The sequence below is a fragment of the Gopherus flavomarginatus genome, chromosome 2, assembly GCF_025201925.1.
Source record: "Gopherus flavomarginatus isolate rGopFla2 chromosome 2, rGopFla2.mat.asm, whole genome shotgun sequence".
Classification (NCBI taxonomy): domain Eukaryota; kingdom Metazoa; phylum Chordata; order Testudines; family Testudinidae; genus Gopherus; species Gopherus flavomarginatus.
Genome location: NC_066618.1, coordinates 195,809,139 through 195,834,925, shown reverse-complemented (window position 1 = coordinate 195,834,925; position 25,787 = coordinate 195,809,139). Strand labels below are relative to the sequence as shown.

At 38.1% G+C, this 25,787-nt stretch overlaps 1 protein-coding gene across 2 annotated transcripts in view; it reads right to left on the bottom strand.

The window, feature by feature from the left end:
* The window catches only part of MBP (myelin basic protein), a 187,339-nt gene that overhangs the window by 17,870 nt on the left and 143,682 nt on the right, over nucleotides 1–25,787 (bottom strand). For both annotated transcript variants that reach the window (XM_050941860.1, XM_050941861.1), the window contains exon 4: nucleotides 14,055–14,485. In XM_050941860.1, coding sequence (XP_050797817.1) covers nucleotides 14,055–14,485 — 431 coding nt within the window. The remainder of the gene's footprint in view (nucleotides 1–14,054; nucleotides 14,486–25,787) is intronic.

The following is a 25,787-nucleotide window of genomic DNA, read 5'->3' as shown; positions in this document are numbered from 1 at the left end:
CCCTGCTCTGTATTCCAGAGAGAGGTGAAAAGCAAAGGTCCCTCTGTTTGACTAGTTTCATGCTACAGCGTATGCATTTGCCTGTTTTTGTGGGAGAACTTCCTAGACCTAGATTTCAATACATCAGTTTGTGACTTCATTGTGAAATTGGTAGATATAGTATCATTAATTTAAAAAAGAAGCTTCTAAGAATTTCTTCGGGAAACTTTGTTAATTAGCCAAGAACAAGTTTTCATTTCACTTACTGCAGATACTGTGTATAATATATAGGTCAAAATTTTTCAAATCTGGTTACCTTCTGGTACAGGAGTGGCCTGATTTTTAAAGGTTCTGAATACCTGCATCTCGAACCAACTTAAATGAGAGTTGTGGGTGCGCAGCACTTCTGAAATCAGATCTTGTCTTTGGATGCCTAAATATGGGTCTAGCTTTTGGCACTCAAATTCAGAAATTGTGTGTAGCTGATGTCTCTGTACTATCATCTGAAAAGAGAGTCAGAGAGAACACTACTTGGGTAGTTCGTTGCTGGTTATTTTGGGAATTTCAAGACTGTTCATTTTACTCATTAAGATGGGCCAAAGCCACACTGTTTTGAGTCGCGACATTACAACTACCTCATAGTTCAGATTTTGATGTCCCTTACTGCAGGTGAAATTGCCAGTACAAAATATGTACCTGATTTGGTGTTTTGTTTTTGAACCTTTGCCTCCCATACTTTGAGGATTTGTTAAAATGCCTTTTTTCCCCTTCGGATTTATTAGCAATGAGTTTGATATTTAACTCATCAACCCCCAGTGATGTTGGTTTGTCCATAGCCATAACTGTATTCATTCATCTTGAATGGAACTACTCTCATGAATAAAATTACCCGTGCAGATTTGAGCAGTAAAATGTCTTTTTTGTGTCAGACAGCAAAGTTGGATTCTGCCATTGTTTCATTTAAATTTCATGAATATTGGCTTTACAACTTGTATAATTGGGCTCTAAGTCAGACAGAGATAAAGAAATAACCTTGAGTTTGTTGCAGAGGGAAATTGACAGACAAGCACTTTCATTGTTAACAGCAGTTTTACCATTATATGTCCTCCCTGTGCTCTACCTCCATCCTGTAACTTATGTATTGACACTGCCCACATTAATATACTCCAGGGGCTGTCTTAGAGCAACAGCAAAGCCCACTTTTCAACACAGTACTATGAATCAAAGTTTCATTCTCATCCACATTGGGTTTTAGGCAAAGTGAGGAAGTTTCTAATTTAGTCTTTATACCTCTGCCATGACACATTTTCAGGTACAATGGGTGCTTAATTTAATACTTGCATAAAACAGCTCTCCATTTATGCTGGTTTATAAACCATAATCTGTTAGTGTACATATCACATCCGTTTCAAACTGTCTTACGCAACACTTCACCGAAAAACCAATACTATGCTTACTAGCACTTGTCATCCTTTTGTGGTTCTTTGATCATAATCAGTAACAGGCATATAAGTGGTAGTACTAAAACATATCCCACAAAATACTTGTCTGACTACCCTTGGTACAAACATGACGATAAATCCTGCAATGCTTACTCATGCAATTCAACAAAGTTTATTTTCAAACACACAAAAACTTTTAATGGGAGTGAACTGCCATTTGTGCCTTTGAAAATCTTACTGTAACAGGATTGCTTCTATAAATACATAAATAAATAATGGCAAGTAAATGTAGTATCAAACCCTGAATTATCAGTAAATATTTAAAATGTAATAGTGGCAATAATATTCTAAAGATCAGGCTTAAATTAATTTTAAAACAATTTTTAACCTTTGTTATAAATAACACATCTGGAATTTAGATGAGGAAAACTGAAGTCATTTTTATAATCTAATTTACTTTTCACAATGTATGCTATTGTTTATTTTTTGAGTTTCTCCATATGGAGGATGAAAATGAACTAGTTATGTTCATTGAGCTGGGTGCAAACAAATAATGTGTTTTAATACTAATAAATGTATACATCTATGAATGGAGAATGCAGGCTATACTTACAGGATGGATGGGGGAACTGTATCCTGGGAAGCAGTAATAATGAAAAAAAACTTTGGGATTTGTAGTGTATAATCAGCTGAACGAATGCTCCCTGTGCGATACTGTGGCCAAAAGGGCTAATTCAGTCCTTAGATGCATAAACGGTAATCTTGAGTAGAAGTAGAGAGGTTAGGTTACCTCTGTATTTGGCACTGATGTGACTATTGCTGGAGTAGCGTCCACTGTTGATGTCCACAATTCAAGAAGGATGTTGATAAATTGGAAGGGGCTCAGAGAAGAGCCACGAGAATGATTAAAGGATTAGAGAATATGCCTTATAGTGACAGACTCAAGAAGTTCAGTCTATTTAGCGTAACAAAGAGAAGGTTAAATGTTGGTTGGTTGATTACAGTGTGTAGGTTCCAAATGGAGTACAAATATTGGAAAATGGGCTCCTTGAGCTAGCAGAGAAATTTATAACACAATCCAATGGCTCGAAGTTGAAGCTGGACAGATTCAGACTGGAAATAAGATGTGCATTTTAACAATGAGGGTAATTACAGTACCCACTGGAACAATGTACCAAGAGTTGTGGTGGATTCTCTATCACTGACAAATTTTAAATGAAGACTGGATGTTTTTCTAAAAGATCTGCTCTAGGAATTACTTGGGGGAAGTTCTATGGTCTGTGTTATAGAGGAGGTCAGAGTAGATTACAATGGTCCCTTCTGGCCTTGGAATTTGTGAACTGTAGATTGTAGTCAGTTTCCTGGAAATTTCACGTTATAGCTCTCATGCATTAGCACAGTATTATTAGCATGAGTTTTGAACACTGAAGGAAAATGTAACTTTGGAATTAAAAAGAACAAAAACACTCCTGGAAATCTTTCAATCGGCTGTATGTTTTGAAATAACTTTTTTACTTGAGGCCAAATTTGCATGACAAGGTCCTTTTCAGAGGAAACTGCTTCAAAATCATTTTACTGGTGTTATGTTTTTATTTAAAAATTAATCTGCTTGAAAGGGACTCAATTTGTGATGAAGATACATGCCCATGAGAGACTGAATTGATACTTCCAGTTCATTTTATATGGGCTACCAGACATATAGCAACAATTATTTGCTGTTATTTAAGTTGGTCTTAATCTTCTATGAAAGACTGAGCACTCTCTGCTCCCACTGATGTTAAGGGAGCTGAGATCCTTGCAGTATAATCTCTTCCTAGGGTGGGTATGACCTAACAATTTAGAAGTGAAATGCTCTGTTACTAACGCCCTGTGCCGTCTAGCTCCTCAATCCTCTGCAACCGGCAGTTTAATGAGTAACTAATTTGTTTTGTTTTGTCAATAGATTTAAGAATGCTCTCTTACTAACATCTCTGCTGTCACCAGTTTAAATAAAGAACATGAAATAGGCTTAAATCCTGAGCAAGAGATTTTATTGTAATATAGAAACTTGTCAGCTACAACTTCCCAGGACTCATTTTCAAATAATCTTATAAGTGAAAATGGGTCGTGGGTGAGAGTGGCTAGAGGCTCTCATAATGCAAGCCTGTTTAGAGTTGTGTATATTCTGCAAGAAGCTGTAGTATTATTATTTTTATTAAAGTAGCATCTAGAGACCCCCCAACTGAAATTGGAGTCCCATTGTGCTAGGCACTATATAAACATGGTGTAAGACAATTCCTGAATAGCCAAAAAGCCATGAAAGGGGCAATAGCACAATAAGTCAAGGGACACATGCCAACTTGAGTTTGTGGCTAAAAGTAAAGTAAGTGGCTTGATTTTCAGAAGACTAATATTTGACCTAAAATGTTAGAGGTTGAACTGCACAGCAAATACTGAGTTAAACAGATGTCTGTGCAGCATGTACCTGTTAATAAGTCTGTGGGTAGTATTCAGCATTAGTCATTTAAACTTACCTATTCAAATATTTCCCCCTCTGTGCAAGTCAGTGGGTGCTTCCTGAATGGCTGAAAACATCCCCAAATCCAGTATCAATAGTGCTACAGGTTTCAGTACAATTGATGAAATAAATCCATGGCATTTAGAAGTTATAGAATTATGCACTCTGGGTTATCATCAGTGGACTCAATCGGGCTAGTGAGACCCTTTGCCGCAGAGATCTCTGCTAAACTTATTTGTGCTTTGGAGTGCAGTTTTAATGCCTTTTTGGGGGAAGGGCCTTTGATGGGTTCATTTTTGGGGAAAAAATGCATAAAAGTCAGGGTGAGCTGACTTTCCAAATCAGAGAGACTTGCACAAGTGAATCAGGCAGGGGGAAAAGTACCAGTATGTTATCTAAAGAAAATGTGAGAATGGATTATTATACCTAATAAAGTGGATCAAAGGAAAGCTGCCTCTCACAGTATACTGAACTCAACAGATTTGCTGTAATGAAAGGGACCAGTGGGGTTATCACACCTTGTGTGATAGGAAACACTACAGAAGCCTGTTATAATCAAGTGATGATTAGTGTCCATCTTTGATGTTAGAACATTCTTAACGAATACTTTAAAAGATTTCCCCAAAGTTGCCGTCAGTTTAGTCTATTTTATTGTATCATTAATGTTTCTTTGGAAGATTAGGGAATTTTTTTGCAGCAAATGTCCATGATTAAGAAAATCACTCAAGTGTTCTTAATACTGGGTAAACAATCTAAGTAGCTATGCTGGAGGTAGTAATATCCTTACAGACTGCAAGTTGTTGGTCTTTTTCTGTTTTCATTAAGCAGTGCAATGAATCCAAATCATCTTTCTGGTGCTTAAGGTGAGTGTTTTGTGTAATTTGGGAAAATTAAAAACCCCTCAGATCTTTCTGAGCCATACAGGAATATATATAGTTGAGATTCCATCTTACATTGAAAGAATATAATATATTAGGAGTGAGTCTAAGTGTTGAATTCAAGTGTTTTCACTCTTGTAGATAATTAATTCTATGTGTACTATATAATCTTTTCCTTTTGTTGGCTGATGATCCTGTATTGAAAGGTAAAAGTTTGCTAAAGAATGTGAGACTTTGTTTCCATTATGGTATGTGTAAGAAACACAAAAAAAGCTGATCTAAAGTTCATCAAACAGGAAAAGTAAAGGTTATGGCCTTCACTCCGAGTGAAAGCAACAATGGAATTGCTTATTGGCAACAAGTATCTAATGTGTCATATTACCCAAGAGTGTAGTAAAAGTTATGAACAAGATGCATGGATCTCTACCATTAGTATCAAACCCGCTTATGAAATGTGCAGTAGCTAATGGTTAAACCCAACAAGAAATTTATATTGACAGTGATTAATGGAATAAAATCAGCTCTGAGGTGTTTAAGTGGTGGACAGGATTTACGCTGGTCTTCTGTACAGGGGTGAGTTTCACCTTAACTTATAATACAGCCATATAGAACGTGCTTCTGAACTTCGGGGAAGTTTGGTTCAGACATTGTATTAAACCTGAGCTAACTGAATTAAACCCTGGATCCAAATTCTCCTCCAGAGAGTTTAGATTCAGATTTGAACTTTGTGCATTAGGCCCACCTCAAAACATAATGCCAAATCCTTGATTCCTGAATAGAGATTTACAGAGAGGAATTATGCATGTGTGAATAGGGTGAAACTTGGTGCCCAAACCTGAGCTCCTTAGTCATTCCTTCACTTAGTGCTTACCTTGACAAACTTGTGTTTGCCTGGTGGGTAGATGCAGATTAGAAATACTCATTTTGAACATGTGAATTCAGGTGTCAGCATGCTCAGTGTGCACGCACTACATTTCGATAAGAACACCTATTTCCTTCATAGAAAATATGGCCCAGTCTCCTTAGCAGCACCAAAAATTTGCTGCCACCCCAAGGCTTGGGCACAGGTGACAATGGGCTCAGCATTCATTCTGGTTGCAAATAGTAGAAGTTGGTACTGCATTTCAGGACCTTTACCCCCTGACTGTTGTTTAGCTCCCTTAATGAGGGAACAGTGGGATGGCATTGATTTTAGATGAGGCTGAACCCCTACTGCTTTACATATCAGCATTACAGAACTATGGGTCCATTTAGACAAAAGGTGGTGCTCTCATTTTAACTTGAGTGCCAATTAACTTGTTTGCTAACACCTTTGCAGATGCTATTCTAGACACTCCACAAATGTTTGTGGTTTGTCTTTGACAAAAATCTAGTGAAGACACTGCAGGCATAGTATTTCAGTGTGTCAGCAGGATGCTTCTCTTTTCTCCACCTGCAGACCTGAAACTGACATAGAATAAAGGTTAACAATTATATCATTTATTTCATCTTTCACTTCTTTACAAAAATTAACTCACTGAGCCCCACAACTCCCCAGTGAGGTGGGTAAGCATATCATCATCCTGGTTTGAGGAAACTGAGATAGGTAAAGTGACTTCCACAAGGTGGCACAGCAGGTCATTTGCTAGAGAAATAAGATGACTTTAGGATCTTTAAAGCCTAGCCCAGTAATGAATATTTATCTTCCTGGGAAAGATGATATAGAGCCAAAAAGATAGGTGGAGAGAATAAATGATAGAGATGATGACAGAGTGAACAGTAATACAGTTGACTGCAGAAACAGACAGGCAGAAAGGTGATAGTGATGATCCTGAGTCACATTTTCACTTAACTCTGTTGTTCCACAGTTCATTGTGGATTACATGGGACACCACAAGTTCTAATATTTGCCTTGTGAACCATTTGAACATTGTTGCTTTGACAGTGTTACTTTGTGATGGATCTTGAATAATTCATTCATCCAGAAAATGTTTGAGAGTTGAACCTGGCACCTAGAAAATGCTAGCATTTCTCTCTGTGCCTCCCACCCCCACTGTTTCAGCTACCTAGTTTTACCCAGGCTTTCTACTATCCATGTGGTTTTAGGAGTGTGAAAAATATTGGTGAGAACTTGATTATGCTTTTAGCTGCCCAAAGGTATTTTGACAACTGTAAATGAAAGAAGGGAACTATAGAGATGGGGTTTGTTAAACAGGTAGGGATCAAGCATTCTATCTCTCTACACAATGTAACAGTGTATTTCATGGTCATTGTCAAATTGCTTCAACAGAGAAAACTTGCAACAGCATGGAGGTTCTAGTAAAAGAGTTAAAGGAAAAAAAATTATTGGATGGAAAGCTGAACTCAATTACTCAAATATAAAATGAGTAGCTCTGAAAAGCAACATTTCTGGCTGGACAGTGGGTATTATCAGGGCCTGGTTAAGGCCTGGAATTTCAGAGTTTTATAAAACAGTACATGTAAAAAACTTGGATGAAAATTTCAAATGAAAGCTAGAAAACTTTTCTAATTATACCTACAATCATGGTACTAAAGGGCAGGAAACCTGGTCTGGATTCTTGACTACTGCAGGCTTGTGGCATGACCTTGGCCAACTCATTTAACCTCTGAGTTTTCTCCATAGGTTAATAATATCTACCTCACAAGAGTGCTGCAGGGTAAGGTCATTTTCTGTAAAGCACTTTGCGATCCTGGGATGGAAGGTGCTGTGGCATCTGAGAGAAGAAGAATTGATTATAAAAATTGGGGACACAGCAAATAATGAAGAACTACTATAGTCAGATACCGCGGTGGTCAGCTGGGCCAGTGAGTAGAAAATACCATTTAATCTAGTCTACACTACAACAGTAGGGTTAATTTATGGCTGAATTAAGGAGCAAAGAGCGTACTGGATGATGCCCTCTAGTGCATAGTGGGTGAAATTCACTCCTGTATAGAGAAGTCTTTTGTATCACATAAATCTCACCATTTGATCTTGAGTGGAATTAGTTTGTACCCAAGCCCTCTACACAGGGTGATATTCACCCTGTGTGTATAGTTCACCTTACAGGAAGGTTACTGTTGCTCCGCGGAGGGTTCTGTGTATTTATTTAAATATAAATGCCTCAAACACTGGGTATATCATAGCAAAATAAAATCAATATATCCTCATACTTGGTTGGGTGACAGAGCCTGGTCAAGTCTTGCTGGGCCTGCTTTCAGGAAGCAAAGCATCTGGCAAAACATCAGAATGAGTTCCAGAGGCCCTCTACTGAATGCCCTGGCTCAGGTGCTGACGCTGTCATCACTGATCTGACAACAAGAGTGACCAAGTAAAAGCCTTTGTTCCAATCAGATACTAATAGAGGTCAATTTATTTTTTTGGAGGGATGTGATGAGGATGATGATGATAAAGGTTACTGGCAGGGGGCTCAAGACAAAGGGAGCCAGATCTTAAAATTTTTTTTGGAGTATAATGGTTGTTCGGGCAGAACTGTGTCAAAGAATAGCTTATGGAATACATTGTTGAGCTTCAGAGAAAGAGGAAACAATTCACAGAGCAGGAAGCATAGATTTAGATCAAATGTAAAATGTGTGTATAGCCAAATGGACTCTTGCAGTCTGTCATGTTTTCAAAATTATCCATTCAAACAATTCTTGATTTTCAACCCCTCCTCCTCTAGTCTGGTTTCCAAATAGTACTTGCTCTGGATAATAATCTTGGCAATTTCTAATACAAGTCAAATCGTTCATAGGCACAAAATGCCGTTGTCATGCTCCCACCTGCTCTCCTTAGTTGTTGGCTTGTGCTACATTTTTGTATACTGCAGCATATCTTTTCCCTTGCCTGGTAATTTGCAGTAGTTGCCATCAATATGTAATGTTTTATGTAATTTAATACATGATAATGAGAATTGCCTCTGACTTGCAATATAAAAATAGAGACCAGACAACTACAGAGCAAATCTGAAATGGTGCTGGTACCAAAATTACAAATGATATGAATCCCTAACCAGAAGTGGCAGCCTAGACAACATGCATTTATTCACTGTAGATCAGAGGTTCTCAAACTGGGGGTTGGGAACTGTCAGCCTCCACCCCAAACCCCGCTTTGCCTCCAGCATTTATAATGGTTTTAAAAAGTGTTTTTAATGTGGCGGGGGGGGGGGTCGCACTCAGAGGCTTGCTGTGTGAAGGGTGTCACCAGTACAAAAGTCCGAGCACCCCACTGTCGATCATTCTGTGTGTTCTTTTGCTGAGTATATATTCACTGTATTTTAATATTTTCCAAAGAGAAATAACTCTGGAATGTTCCACCAAGAGTGCCTCCAACTCCCTCACCAATCACTCCAGTGTGCTGAGATGGCAATCTTTACTAAATAAGGACCCGATCCTGCTCTGACGAAGGTAAATTAGAAATATGACTTCTTGAACATCAGTAGTCCCATGATATTCACCAAAAACGTACACATTCCTAATTCACACTGATTTTTTCCTGGAGCTCAGCTAAATCTAATATTCAGCCTCTCTCATTAATGAGTTTTGACTGTTAGATCCACCAACTTAAGCAGCTTATCTTTTTCTGTCCCCTGATGCTGGCGACTATTTCATATGTATCACAGTGTATAATGAGTAAAAATTAAAGGGACTTAACTGCATTGTTAATACAATAAGATAGTTAAAAACAAACTAAGGAATTAGTACACCAGATCTGTGATTTTAATAAATGAATATAAATGTTGAAGCACATATAAAGCAAAAGATGAAAACAAAATAATGTTATATTACAGCCCCCATAAAGCTAGCATCATTGAATACATCAAATACTTTTTTTTTTTTTTAACAAGTCCATCATTTATACATGAGGTCAGCGTACAAAAACAGTGGATAACACAAGAGGATTTTCCCCCCAAGACAACTAAGAATTAAGAGGAAGGTCACAGTAAATAATTACAATCTGAGCATTTCCTATACTTTGGAAGTCTGTTGCTCATTATGATAACACAACTTTAAATTAGAACAAGCATAGACTGAGCTGATATTTTTCCAGACCCTCAGTGCACTGGGTGTATTGTGTTAGACTCCTGAACAAAAGAGACAGTAGGGTGGGGTTTACACATTGAGATATGGAATAAAAGGATTTTTCTGTTAAAAGAACACAATTAAATAGCTGTGATTCTAGCAAATCTATGTACATTTATTATTTGAAGATTTCGGCTGGGCATTCCTTGGTGAACAAACTTTGTTTGCAGTATTAAAACCACTATTTTGCCCAATTTGTCGATGAGCTCAATGTAATAAATACTCTATATACTGCTTCACACATTGGGAAAGGAAAGCCTATGTCCTGATGCTGTATTCTTTACACCCCTGTAACTTCCTTTGGCTATGTGAGAAATGTAGGCCCTATGCAGATAGCACATGAGTGTGAATGTAAAAATGTGTACTTACTGAGCAGTAATGCAAACAGCAGATACACATGGCTTTGAAATGCCAAAGGCTGTATTAGTAATCAAGTCTGGCCCTTGAGTTATTATTTAAGGTGTTTTTCATAGGTTCCACCATACCATACAAACCTAGTTCAAGTTTATTAGGCGAGCAGATAATGTTAAAGTTTGGGGTATAAAAGTTACTGGCTAACAATCCAAGATGTGGTAGAAAACACAATAATTTCGCCATTAAAATCAAGAAATAAAAATTCTGATAATGTAATTTACAAATTTAGTCTTTTGAAAAAGCACATTGTAAGCATAAACTTTAAATAGGGATTGGACAGATCTGATCATCCTGACTGTTCCAAATTGTTTTAATCCATTTTAAAAATTGAAATTTGCCCTGTTAAATTCTATAGAGATGAAAAAGGAAACACTACTACTAGCTACCACTAACACCTCAAAGAAACTTTGTCTTGCATTGAGTATTTTTGTAGGGCCTTGATTCTGTCATCCTTACTTAGCCTTACTCCACCAGTAGTGATAATGATTCTGCCACAAGCACAGCAGATTCAGGCCGTATATGATTACGTAACACTGGCTTCATTAGGATTATTTTTACTTAAAAAAAAATACAAAAGTCACATGTGTGAGATTGATATGCTTCAGCTATCAAAAATCTTGGTAGAAGGAAGAAAAAAAATGGCAAACAGCTGTTGCCACTGAAAGGAGACAATCTCTCCTTACATTCTAGAGGGTCTATTTTTATTTTACTCCCCCAGAACTCCCACCTTCCATAACAGCTCCAAAATTCCAGGGTAAGGGAGAACTCGTTCTCTGGAGGCCACAAAACAGATATTATTTTGTTCCCATCCCACCTCTCTTTAAACAATAGAGAATATTATGTACTTGTCACCCATTGGTCTAAGAAGAATATGCCTCCATGAGGAATTTATAATGTGTTATGCCTGAATGTCGGCCCTCAGTCTGCACAAAGAACAACTGTTTTCTCTACATTCCAGTATCTACTGGTGTGGGCAGTTCAGATATATGCTCCTAGTGGTGCATGAGATGGCACTAGTTAGGGAGAGACCACAACAAAGGCAGCAGCAGAATAGCTCTTAAACGCACAAAGCTGCACACTTGTTACAAAACTAATTCAAGCAACATAAACACAGTCCCCAAAATACCTTGTATTTCCCCTTACAATTCACTCTAGGAAGCATCTTCTGCAATATCTTACGCAGCAAATCTGGAAAATGGCGTGAGTTCTTTTGGGCTTTTTTTTTTAAATGCTTTCAGGGTGCACTCAGTCTTCTTCTATGATTCTATATAATTCAGCAATTAATTTCTTTTGGTTTTCCATACAAATGAGAATATCAGACATCTAGATCTCCTCTTATTTATACACAAACATATGGAGCACAAACCTTTCCTGACACCCAAACTATTTGAGATGACTGTATGACATTGATTTTAAGCTTTATGAAACACTAATTGAAACAAAAGGCCAGGGAACTTGTTGGATTCCTGGAATGGATTCCTACAATATGTTTTTATTCATCAGTGTTATTGTTTCTGGGGACAACAACAAAATGCTTTGGCACTAGAGCTCAGTGTTGCTTGTTCAAAGATTATCACTGACTTTGGCCAAAATACTAGTTCCTATGTGCTTACAGCTTAGCTATGTAAGGCAGCACTTTAAAACATTAAAAGCACTTATTTAAAAAAGCAGTTTTATTCACGGCTTAAAAATTGTTTGGACTCATGCAGAAAGCTTTGTTTTGCTCTGCGGACACAGTTTGCTGTTGAGATTTTCCACTCCAGTCATTCCTGCCCTTAATCTGACAGAGCACTGAAGATCAACCAAGATACAAGAGAGAAGAGACTTCATTGTCTAGTACATGACTATATACTAACTCCTCAAGGTAAATAGATACACAATGATTGGTAAATACAGGAATCTACAATTTGCACCCAATTTAGATCACTACCATCACCACTGAAAATTGATTTCATTTTTATTGCTACACAAAAAATACCTGCTTTATTTTTTCTGCATGCAGATTCTAATACTATTTTACACTGATCCTCTGATATATAAAGAGAATTAATATACTGGTTTTTAGATAACTCAATGCTGTAATTACACATTAATAGCAAGAGTTGAAGCTAGCCAACCACATTTCAAATCCATTTCAAATCACCATCAATATCAGGAGTGACTCATGCCTGTTGCAATGAAAGAAACTCACCAAGGGATTCTAAGAAAAGAATTTCCCCCTCAGCAAGACAATGACTGCTCACTGCACAGTTGCAATGTTTTGCCCTTACATAGTTTTTCATAGGTGGGCAAACATTATAATCCCTCATTTACAGATAGAGGAACAGAGATGTTAAATGACTCACTTAAGTCAATGGTAGGTCCAGGAATAGAACCTGACTCCCAGTCCAGTGTCTGACACACTAGGCCATATTGCTAATGGAAATTAATGCAAGCTCTTACTGTACACATGACGTATAGCTTCTAAGTATGTTTGATTAAAAAAAATTGTGATTTGATGAGTATGGTTTTATTATGATCTGAACTTCTCAATGCTTTGCACAACAAAATGGGATTACAGCTGTTTAGTTTATTAGCTAATTTAATGTATCTGTGGTGCTCCCAACAGCAGGTTATTACTTGCAAATTTTCATTGAGGGAAGAGGATTATAAGAAACTGCCCCCAAAGTGAGTATTTTGTACTACATGGCACATAGGGATGAACTTCACTTCTTTGGCTACCCACCAGTGTGATATTTTCTTAAAGCAAAGTACCTACTCTAGATTACTGTAGCAAAAAACAGATCAAACACAAATCAAGACATACTGATCTGTTACATTCATACAGCAACAGACTATGCAAACTTTAAATTTAAAGCTCAAACAACAGATCAAGGAACCAAAGCTTTAAGGAAATATCAGCACCCTTATAAAACTGTATACTAATCCTGGAATGGGCAGGAGTATACACTACTTTCTACATCTCAGCACCTCTATTTCCTGCATGAGTGGGATGTTTTCTTATGCTAAATTTCATAATTGTTAACACTCAGAGGTCATAGAAGTTCTGGTATTCAATACACAGATGTCTGAAGGTACAATTGTGATTTATTCCTTCTCCTCCCTTGCACTCAGGATCAAATAGCTTGACCATAGGAAGTTCATGTTTCCAGAGAATTTCTGACACACTATTCCATCAGCAACCACATTCACATGTCTTACAAAGCTGTGCTGATATTACAGTACAGGCTGGTGAGGCAGACTCCAACAAAAGAATCACTCATAGAAATTAGAGAAGGAAGAAGACCCATTTTCAAGTTCATCCCCAGCACTAGTGCAGAATAGTCATAAGATTCTCATGCTTCTGTGCCTGTTAGTTTTGAGAAATATGAGATAAAATGGTCTTGAAAGAAAAAAAACAAAAAGCAGCCTGAAGCTTCTCCCTAAGTTGTTCAATATACAGATAATACACCACTTATAAAATGTTCACAAGTCTCTCAGGAAGGTCTCCAGAGCCACACCCTGATTTATAAATACTCTTGATTTCCAGACACTGGAAGAGTGGTTCTGCCTAGGAACTGATAAATGTGCTCTGTCGCAAGCTCATAACATTTTCTAGTGCTATGCTATTGTATTTCTTATTGAAGCCAAACATCATATCAGACATATGTAATACCTTCCTGCTAGCTAAATCAACTCTTGCTCTATGGTGGTTACCTAGTTCACCTTTCTTTTTTTCTCCTACTCTTTCCTTTTTAATTTGTATTTTATGTTGCTGTAGCTGTTCTATTCCTCAGAGCTCACCTTGCCCGAGCCCCTCCTGGGAACTTGTTTTTCACCTCCAAAGAATCTGCCCAGCGAGTCAAGTAGACCCGAGTCTCTGTGCCTTGGAGATCCATGTCTAGCATGGTCTATGGTGCTTGCAGTTGCCATTTTTGATCCGTGCCGGAAAGAGGAGCGTTTCTGTGAAGCCATCAAATCCGAGTTCTCTGAAGTTGCAGCACTGTCCTCTTGAATGGTCTGTAGCTCGTCTGACTCTGAAGGCCGATCTTTGAAGGTGTTGTCCTCCCTTCCTGGGGCATCTCGGGAAAAGAGGCGGATCAAGTGGGGGCGACCAACCGTGTCAGCTGGGTTGGCCTCCTTCCAGGCATTCTTTGAGTCTGCTGTGCCCTTGGAGTCTGTCACCGCTGTGCTCTTAGTGGAGGTCCCATTGTTCTGGTTCACATCTGCCTCTCCTACAAACAACAAGAATGAGATATGAATACAGGCCTATGAAAAACAGAGCACTGGAACAATGCTGCTTTCTTTCACTTGCTTTGAGTGAGTTGTTTCATGCAAAATCCATAGAATATGTTCTCTCTCTCCAAATGCCTTTCAGCGAATTAATCTATCTTGCAACTGAACTGTGTTCTCACATTTAACTTGCACTGGGACTACATGACTTCTTTTAGGTTTTAAAATTAGAACGGTGGTCAGTATGTTTATAATTAAAAGTGTTTGGAAATAGGTTAATAAAAACAGCTGCTGTGTGTTGTAAATGATTGCAATTATAGCCTATCAAATCACCTCAATGTTTGTTGTAGGTGATAACTCTGCTTCATTGTCAATGTCTCCAATTGCCATCTCTGTACTTGATGTAAGGTGAGAAATTCTTTACATTGACCACTCTTCTCACTATTTCTAAAGACCACAGTATAGGACCATAAAAAGACTGGGGCTGTATTTCCACTTCAACCCCTCTTTGCATGACATTACAACTTTTCTAACTCTAAGCTCAATGTTGTACAGGATGGAACTCCCACTGTATGAGTCTATTAGAATTCTTTAACGTACAAATCTCCATTGAATCTGAGCTACACTACTTAAAAAGAAAACCTCTGCCTGATTTGTTTCCCCATTTCTTCCAAATGTAAAAACCACATATTGAAGAGGGGATGGGGGAATGCAAACAGGTTTTCACTTAATCATATTGCCATTCACATAGTCTTAGCTGATCTCATGTTAGTTATACTTGCAGGTCTGCTTGTAAGAAACATCTTACCCTCCTTTTCCCTCACACCACCTCAGTGAAGGGCCCAGCCTGTTGCTGTTTAGTAAAATGACAAACATTACACTCATGCCAACTTTTCTAAGTTGGGTTACATTCTAATGTGCTTCAGTATGCTATTTGGAAGTCAGAGGGCATGTCTACACAGCAGCTGGGAGATATGGTTTTCAGCAATGGATAGGCTTACACTTGCTCAGCTTAAAGGTTCAGCCCTGATGGCAGCTTAGGCTGGCTACCCTGGCTGACCTTCCTGGGTCCAAGCGCTAGCTGTGTCCACACTGCTATTTTTAGTGCACTGGCTCAAATCTGTCTACCCATGCTGAGACACTCAGCAGCTCCCACTTCCATTGAAAAATGTGAGTTGGTGTAGACTATGTACTGCAAAATCAAGCTCATTTCCAATGAAGAGTAGTAGTAAATTAGTAACTCAGGCAAGTTCTTCAGCTGTCAGTCACAGTTGGCTTTTTTTTTTGTAAGAAATGTATGAAATAAATGAGGTTTCTGATTGATTGCAAAGAAACATTATTAGAAGTGATTACTCATCTGGGATCAGGATGAGGAAATAGACTCAAGTCATTGACAAAACTTCCACTGACTTCAGTAGGATCAGGAATAACTGGGCATATGGTATTTTTGATGTCTTGATTACCTCATGAATTTCTACAATTTGATTGGGTAGTTGTTGCACTGAGAAGGGATCTGGATCTGACTATGCTGTGATGTGTGCTTTTCTAAGTGCTTGCCCTTTGCTGATTCAACCCAACACTTTAGAAGAGCATTCTGGGGTTATCTTTCTTTTTTTAAAATAATGTGTATTAAAGTAGTTTTATTAAGAATGGATTCAGAACAAGGCACAACTGATCATATTGCAAACACTAGGCAATAAAATTCATCTGCTTGGAGTAATTTTATCTGTATGACAGAATTAATCTGCAAATACAGACCTACAAAAAATTATAATCTGACACATATAAATTAGTAAATAAGCTACAGTTTAACTTCCTGGAGAAGGCTAATGTGTAAGGTATGCAGTTTTGGCTATTACCTGAATTGAAAATATATCAACTAGCTAGAAAGGAAATTTAGTTCTTCCCTCCAATTAAAAATTGTCTTCAGGGATAAAATTATATTTAAGCAGCAGCAATGATCAATTAAGGCTTTCTGAACTGAAAAAAGAAGCCTGTTTATTAAAAATATTGCAGCTATGTTCTTTTGCTTTCTACAGTGTATTTATTTTTATGCTGAATGTTCCCAGGGTACTTACACATTGGTGCCTTGAAGGATCAAAGCTTTACCAGATTTTGTTAGTTTATCACCATAGTTTTCTTGATGGAGTGAAGCAAGATGTGGTTTTGCAAGCAACAGAAACAATAACTAATTTTAAATTATTTAACACTGGTTTAGATTCTATACCATTGTACAAATTCAACTAAGGAGAAAAACAATAGTGATACTGTATTTAATTAAATGCATTCAACTAAGGAGAAAAACAATAGTGATACTGTATTTAATTAAATGCATTAACAAAACAGCAGAGCATCTGCATACTAATACTTTTATAACAGTTGTGCTTTGTGTCAATGAATACAGTTATTTGTAAGAAACAAAGAAGGGCATTTGTGCCACAAAAGTAGCTTCTCTCAACACAAGCTATAAAAAGTGTGAATCTTTTCTGTATGCTTTTAGTTTAGCAATGAAATCATGCATTTAATTTTTCCTTTACATTTTTACGGTGTAAAAAACCCCATTTAAAAATTCAGCAAAAATGTACAATGGAAAATATAGTGTCTATATTTGAGCAATATCAATCAACAGTAGCCATGAATTCCTTTTCCAAAGTCTGCGTATATGATATTTATATTAATGACAGAGCTACTTATTAGGTATGATCTATGGAATTATTAATAAAAGGTCTGCTAAACTGCATTTCAATATTGGTTTATAAGAAAGCTACAAGTTAAAAATTAAAGAAAAATATTCCATCATGAAAATCAGTGTTACAGTCAGCTGAATTCTTTTTTTTCCTTCAGGTGAGGGAAATGGTATGTGCCACTTACAGGAGTGAAAGAGAGAAGTTTTTCTTTGCTGTAGTAACCTAAGATATATTGTGTAGGAAAAAAAAGGAGCCGTATAATCTTTACCAAAAAAAGAGAGAGAATCCTTTTGCAAAATATGGTAATTTTGGCAATAAACTATGGCATGGAGTATTCCATAGACTTTATCCCACGATTACTACAATACCTACTTTAAACAAAATATCAGGCCAGACTGTGACAATGTGGCTGTGCAAGGGAGATGGGCGTAAAGAGCCCCTCCATCGCCCTGGTGGGCAATCACCCCGAAAGCAGTAGGAAGGAGGTGAAATTATGGTCGTGCACTTCTCAGCAAGGGCCAGTGGAACTGGCCAGCAACTGTAGGCAATGCATTCTGAACACTCCTGAAAGGCTGTGCACCAATTGTGTCGACTTCCAAAATAAGGGGGAGAGAGCTGTAGGAATTCCAGCATGCACAGAAAAGGAGAAATCTGAACAGTTTTTTTTTTTTTTTTTTTTTTTTTTAAAAGAGGCAGCAATTCCTGGAGCAATGCTGTATTTTTACATCTTCCAAACATACTTATGAGGTACCCTCTACAACCAAGCAGTACTGCTCCTATCTTACCTTAAAGAACTGAACTTGCTCATTTGATTTAGTTTCTTGTTTAACAACATTGTAAGGGGAAAAGTAGATTTGGAATAGGCAAACAATTTTCAAAAACTCTTTGTTAGCCTAGTGCAGGAGTTCTCAAAACTGGAGTCGGGACCCTGCTTTGCATCCAGCATTTATAATGTGACTAAAAATATCCATGACAAAATCTTAGCCTTAATCATGGGTAACTGATCATAAAATATTAATTACACTCTCAAAACAGGCATTTGATTTGATCTCTATTTAATTCTTAAGGAAGAGCATGATTGTCAGAATCCAAATGTTTTCTTATTGTATGGCTGAGCATGTGATTTAACAGCTTGTCCTCACTGAAATACTACAACCGCATGTGCACCACTGCAGCGCTTCAATGTAGATACTACCTACACTGACAGGAGAACCCCTCCCCAAGAAGTGGTAGGTCGATGGCACTATCTACATGGGGGGGGGAGGGAGGAGTTGGGTTAGGTCAGTTTACTTATGCTGCTTAGGCTGGTGGATGCATAATTATAAATTTCACATTTGTTCTCTCAGTATCTAACATTTTTATGCCAATTTCTATACACTACTGGCATTAGGCAGCCTGATCTTGCAAACAGTGCTGAGTGGAGCATAAACACACCCCTTTGGCTTTTCAAAATTGCAACAAATTTCTCAAAAATCCTATCTGGCCAGCTTACAGAGTAGTCAAATTCTTCCAAAAATTCAAAATTCTAATGAAAAGAATTGAGACTGAAAAAGTTTCTGCATTCTTCTAACTAGCTCTATGCCCAAGCATATCAGTAGTGCTAATGTCAAGGCAAGTATTTCTCTCTGCCAGCATCACCACAAGCTCTTAGCCTGCTGTTCTTCATCTAGTTGTTGACTTTGGCTAAGCACTAGAAGTGTGCTATTTATTATATTTGACACAGAAAACACAGAGCTGGTGCCCACTGCATAACGCTAGGCTCACCAGCCCTTCATACAGAAGTACTGATTAATAAGGGGGAGATGACTGAGGCTTGTGAGATTATTAGGTAGGTGAGAGGGAATAATAATGACAGCCCTCAAGGCTGGGTGCGAAAGCAAAGGCCACAGCTGGTCCAGGCCATTTCTGTTCAGCACTGCAGCTTCTCAGAGAAGACATGAGCAGTGTTATCAAATTTCATAGATGTATCCAGCAAGATGATTGTAGATTATATTTCTCTTCTCTGTGGACAGTCATAGGTCATCCCTCAGTGTAACAAGGGATCTCTTATAAAAATAAGTTGCTAACTATACAGGTCTGAGGGTGATGCTGAGGGAATTATTGCTACTACACACCATGTAGTAGATTAATTAGCAAGGCTTCATTTGTTTTTTCATTTTAAATGGTAAAAGCCAGTATTCAATTTAATTATTGACTAAAAATAAGAAGTAGTGTTCTTGGAGGTGTGCAGCTGAGCGGGAACAGGGAAATTTTTTTTTTTTTAAAGGAAAGATTCTACAGTTTTATTCTTGATATTGGTAATCATCAAACTTAACATAACATGACTATGCACACTGACAAGATTCCATATTTGAGAGTTGTACCTTAAGCAAATTGTACAGGAAGAAGGTCAGTTTCGATGAAACTGGCATACAGACACATTGTACATTCCCTGGGGCAGGGACCAGATCATACTACACCGAATCTAGTATAGTGTTGCACAGTCTCTTCCTGAGTGGATCATTTGGAAGCTACCACAGTTTAAATAATAGTGATGGGATTAAAATGAATCAGTATTCTTGATTTGGTCTATCAGCATCAATAGCCTTTTCCCCTCTTACTTGACAAACCCTATCAAATATAAGAAATTTCACCAACATCAGCAGCCACTATGATTTTCATTCAGAAAGGTTAATTACATTTTCATCTAAGAGCCCTTTCAATCTGTCAGAATAACCACATCCAGCAATAAACTCCAATGATCTATACATTTAGAGGTAGTACCTTCAAATTACTGTTTGTGAAATGTGGTTAAAATCCTCTCACCCTACACTCTTCGACTGCTGCCCTCCAAATGGGAGGTTCAGAGGGCAGTAGCCAAACAGCAGAGAGATTTGTATTAATATCATGGATATTCAAAAAAATTGTGGAATGACCATACATATACCTCCACTACAGCTGATAAAGACACTTTTCTAGAGCAGAGATTGGCATACTGCAGGGTTAGTGAAAAATTACTTTACAGTTACTACAGAAGTAGAATGTGCACATGAACAGACACACACACTACCACTCCTCAGTTGAAGAGCAGGGAACAGCATAAATAAGAAAAAAAAAAAAGGGTATATGATCCCTGTGCTGAGGTTACTTGAGAATTGTTTTCCAAAACAATTAAATATGCTCTACAGTAAAGACTTATGTATGCTTCTGCAAATCCAACACAGTACATCGCATTAAATACTACAAACTCTATTACAATTAGAGAGAGTCCAATGCCTTTACATAACAGCACTGACCATCTACATGTAAACAAAGTATGCAATTCTAAATACTCAGGCTCAGACCACAATAGCCAGAAAATAGTCTTGGAACTTTCCACTTGCCTCTTAGCTGCATTGGGGAAACACATTCTAGCCTTTACTTACTATTTTAAATAAAATAGGCATTCAAAAAGTTAAAACAAACAGGCCCTGGGGAAAAAGTAAAGATTTTTTTTTATAATTTTAATTCTGTAACTAAAACCAATTCATCATCTTAGATTAAATTCAAAATAACTAGCTTGCAGGAAACCTTAAGCACTCTGCATTGTTTCACATGGTCAGTTCACTATGTCCACTGTCAACTTACAATGAAGATCTAAAATGATGCCCACAGGGTGGCTGATATCACAGTGGAATTCTGAAGTGTAGGCCTGGTCTGTAGCATATCCTTCTTGTTTTCTAAATACTTCTGGCATTGACCCTGTTTGCTTAGGGTTACAAAGGAGAGCACAGAAAACAAAAAAGCCTGTGGTTGAAGCTAGTGGGATTTGCCATGGCATATATTTGGAATCTATGAGAGGCATGTGGCAGCTCTCCATACAACCCGCAGAGATTTTTTTAAAAACTTAAACGAGTGAATTTTATCCACCCACTAGCTTCAAAACAGAATTGTTGCTTTGTGTTAACAGAACATATATTTTTTATTTATCATAAATATTTCACACATAAGAGCCCTCCCACAGTAGAGAAAGCAAGGGGCATCATTTACAGTGTTTAATGATCATACTCTTATTTTATACTGCAAGATTGAGTTGCTTATTGGAATAAACAGAATTTCTTACAGAAATCGTTTGACTGACTTGTATTAAATAAAAAATGCTTACATGCTCACTCTCTGTGTCTCAATGCATTACTGACCTTGTACTTGAATAGTCAGTTTGCAAACCTTGCCAGCTTCAAAACAAATTACACAATAGTCAATCAATAGCTTTTAAGATGGACAAGCACAAGAAAGTAACTAAGGAAGGATCAAATTATTCAAAAATAATCTGTGTATTACTTTTTGGAAGTATTTTCCACATAGTCAAAACTTTTTTTTTTCAAAATAAGCCATCATTATGTAAGTTTAATGCATAATGTTAAGAAAAATATCTGAAGTTATTCTGGAAATAAGATGGAGATGTGGCTTTTTTTTTTTTTTATTAAACACCCTAGACGTCACAGCATAAGTGAGTTCTCCGAAGGGATTTGAATGAGGCAAGAAAAAGGACTACAGTAACTGGTTCTAGAAGGTCATTCCAAACATGATGGCCAACCTAGAAGTAAAGCAGTAGAATATGTGCTGCAGGTAACATTCTTGATATAGCACCAGGGAAGACTAGATGGTCTATTAGGTCTTTTCCTTCACTAAGGTCTACCATTACAGAAATGTATTGCACAAATGAAGCTTTCCTAATAATCTAACAGCCAATACAAGCTAATCAAGTGTGCTATTTTTAGGAAACAAGTACTTTAATAAGGAGTGGAGCATACAATGACCACTTTTAGGTCATAGCCCTGTAAACACTTAAGCACTTTTTTCACCTAACTAGTTCCACAGACATCAATGACAGTAAAGTTGTTCAGAACCACTCTCGTAGTCCTTGTCCAACAAAGCACTTACTTTTGACTTACTTGCATTGACTTTAGTGGAACTATTCATGCTTAACGTTAAGAATTTGCTCATATGCTTTCCTAGATTAGGGTCTTCATGTTTTGAAGCCTGAAATACAATACTGTAAATTCCTAATAAATACAGTATTTTCCCCATCTAACAGAATATCAGCAGTATTTTATGTTTCTAACGAGTCTTGACATTTTTGTATTGCTCCACTAGCATATACTCATGTTGTAAATATCTGCATTTAAGTACTTTCTTTAAAAGTTTGCACAGTATATTTGAAGTCATTTTTAACCAGATGATCAGAATTTACCATTTTTGTTCCCAATTCATGAATGTGCAATTTTAGTTTAAAAGATGGCTATTGTACTCCAAACACCATGCATGAATTGCATTTAAAGGACTAACTCAAAATTTGTCATCCTTTTTGTGATGTCACATTGAAGTTCAAACTCTAAGATGCTTTCTACATAAAAGTGGACATAAGGAAAAATACACTAGTTCAGAATAATGTACATTTGCACACTGCCCAAGTGCAGGAGAGAGGGTGGCATACAACACTAGGTAGCTGTAAGTTATATTCAGGGTAACTAGAAATGGACATGCTTAGATTTCTCATGCACATTTCATGGGGTGCCAGTAGTTTTTTGGTATTACCGGTGTTTAAACACTTTCATTTAAATAAGTGCTATACTTTTTGGCCATAAAGATTCTTCAGCACCATGAGTCTCTCTGGATTAAGAATCCTTCATTCCAGAAAAGTCCAGTACACTCTACAGTTCTAATAATGAACAATTTAAACATTTTGTTAACAAAACTATAGACTGTACATTTGTTCAAGAGCACAGCTTAGCTCATTTAGCTGATTCCCCAGCCATCAGACAGTCTCCTGATCTAATCCCAGATCAGCAATCTTTGTTAGATTAAAATTTTCACTTTGGATTGATGAGGGAAGGAAAAAAAGGAAGCAGAACTGAAAATGGGGATCTCTCAATCCCTAATTGTATTCAGTCCATAAAACACACTGTCTGAATAAACACCAGGTTTTATAAAACTAGGTTAAGCTCCTTTCAATGGTAACTGCTTTCCTACAGCACATGGGCTATTTCCTCTTGGAATCCTGACATTTTCTTCCTTCATAAAAGATTTATGTTGCTATGACTCTTTGTATATCTGCTTTTACTCTCACTTTGTGAAACGAACAACAAGATCAAAGCTACTATTAAAGCTTCTGCCATCACCCTGTTTGTTTCTCTTTTCCCCTTTGATTTCTAGTAAACACTTTTCCACTAAAAGCTGCTACTTTACAAGGCTTTAAATGCACTATTGTGAAACACTATGTTGTATCACATGGATTACAAAATGAAATAGAAATGTAATCTATTTTACAACTCTGTCATTTGTGGATATGATGCAACCACAACAAATTAAAAATGTAAGCTGTCAATACCTCCAGTCCTGAGCTGGCGAATATATGAAAGCTATTCCGAAAGTGAAATAAAGAAGGCCACTGGTATGGGAAGCGAGAACAATTCTTGTGGAATTATCAGGAACGGTTGGGGGACAGTAGCAGAAGAGAAAAGATTGAAGTGTGGGGAGTAGCAGCACCAGGGATGGAGGCACAACTTGTGCAGAGCATGAAGCGGAGATTATGAGCCATCCAGTATATAAAATAAGTAAGATGACCATTTTGAGTTATCAGAAACACTCGATGGAATCTGTTTTCTGAATGTAGAATTCTAAGATCTGCCATGCTGGCCCAGCTCATTAGTTCTTCTAAGGTGGCTGTGATCAACACCTGATGAAGGGTGAGGAATACCCCATAATGCACTTAAGCCAAAATAGCCTTCCCGATCCCTTTACCCATTGCAGTATCAAACATATGGCTCATTCCTTAGCTTTCATAGCTACAAATATTATGATTTGTATTACCATGATACCTAGGAGCCTTAGTCCTGGACCAGGATCCCATATATTGTTGGCTGGTTCACTTCATGACCACCCTCTTTACAGTCAGCCACAATATTAGGCTTATGACGTTCTGTGGCAGTGGATTCCAATGACTGCCCTACACATTTTGTATAATAGGATCTGGATTATCCAGAGGTCTCAGAAATGCTGAACACCTTTGGATAACTAACTGGCAGCTCAGCACACTGAAGTAGTTGGCCAGCATGCTTAGAAATCTGTCCCGGGATCCTCCTCTCCACTTCAAAGCCTGCTGGCTGGCTCTCCAGAAGATTAACAGCCTCCATTCATCTTCCAGCCAATCCCCAACCTATAGAGGAGCTCTCCTCCTTCTGAGTTTGTGAGCAACCAGTAACAGAGCTTCAGTCTTTAGCATCCTGCAGGTACGGAGCTCTTCCTCACTGAGATGACTGGCTGAAGAAAGAGTGGAGCAGCAGGGGTCTACAGCCTGCAGCCTTGCTTCCTCTAGTGCTACAGTCTATTCTCCCACCTCTTCCCCTTTCCCCCCAGTGTAGCTCCCAAAGCAGCTGTCCTTTTATTAGGGGAACTTTTTGTTTCTAAATACAGATTATCTTGCTTTGCTTAGGGCGAGACTGGCTAGCCCTGCATGAATGCAGAGAGACCAGGCACAAGAAAAATCCTCACCAGTAACTGCACACCGCACCATAATAACTCTAGCTCAGGAACCAATCCATGCAACAAACCTCGATGCCAACTCTGCCCACATATCTACACCAGCGACACCATCACAGGACCTAACCAGATCAGCCACACCATCACCGGTTCATTCACCTGCACATCCACCAATGTAATATACGCCATCATATGCCAGCAATGCCCCTCTGCTATGTACATTGGCCAAACTGGACAGTCTCTACGGAAAAGGATAAATGGACACAAATCAGACATTAGGAATGACAATATACAAAAACCTGTAGGGGAGCACTTCAACCTCCCTGGCCACACTATTGCAGACTTTAAGGTGGCCATCCTGCAGCAAAAAAACTTCAGGACCAGACTTCAAAGAGAAACTGCTGAGCTTCAGTTCATCTGCAAATTTGACACCATCAGCTCAGGATTGAACAAAGACTGTGAATGGCTTGCCAACTACAGAACCAGTTTCTCCTCTCTTGGTTTTCACACCTCAACTGCAAGAACAGGGCCTCATCCTCCCTGATTGAACTGACCTCGTTATCTCTAGCTTGCTTGCTAGCATATATATACTGCCCTGGAAATTTCCACCACATGCATCTGAAGAAGTGGGTATTCACCCACGATAGCTCATGCTCCAAAACGTCTGTTAGTCTATAAGGTGCCACAGGATTCTTTGCTGCTTTTACAAGAAAAATCCTTGCACTCCCAGCACTAAATAACTTGAGTATTCTAGAGACAACAGTGGTGCTAGGAATCTCAGACAGGGCAAGAAACAGTGGAGCCATTTCTCTGCCTTGCTGCCGCATCAGCTAATGATGCTGGGTTGTGCAGTGTGAAGCATGTGATAGAGCCTGTGTAGCAGTTATATAATATATTGTCTATATGTACATTTGTCCTAGGGGCATTGTGCCTGTCTCAAGTACAATGCACCTCTAAGACCTGCTGCTGGTGCACAGATCCTTCTGATCATTTTGCTGCCTCGCCTCCCCAGCCCACAAAAGTCCAAAGCCCTTAGTATTTGAGTCCAGGTGTCACAATTAGCTTTGCTCTGTAGAGCTTTGGAATATATTAGCGTGTTTAATTCCATATCTGCTGC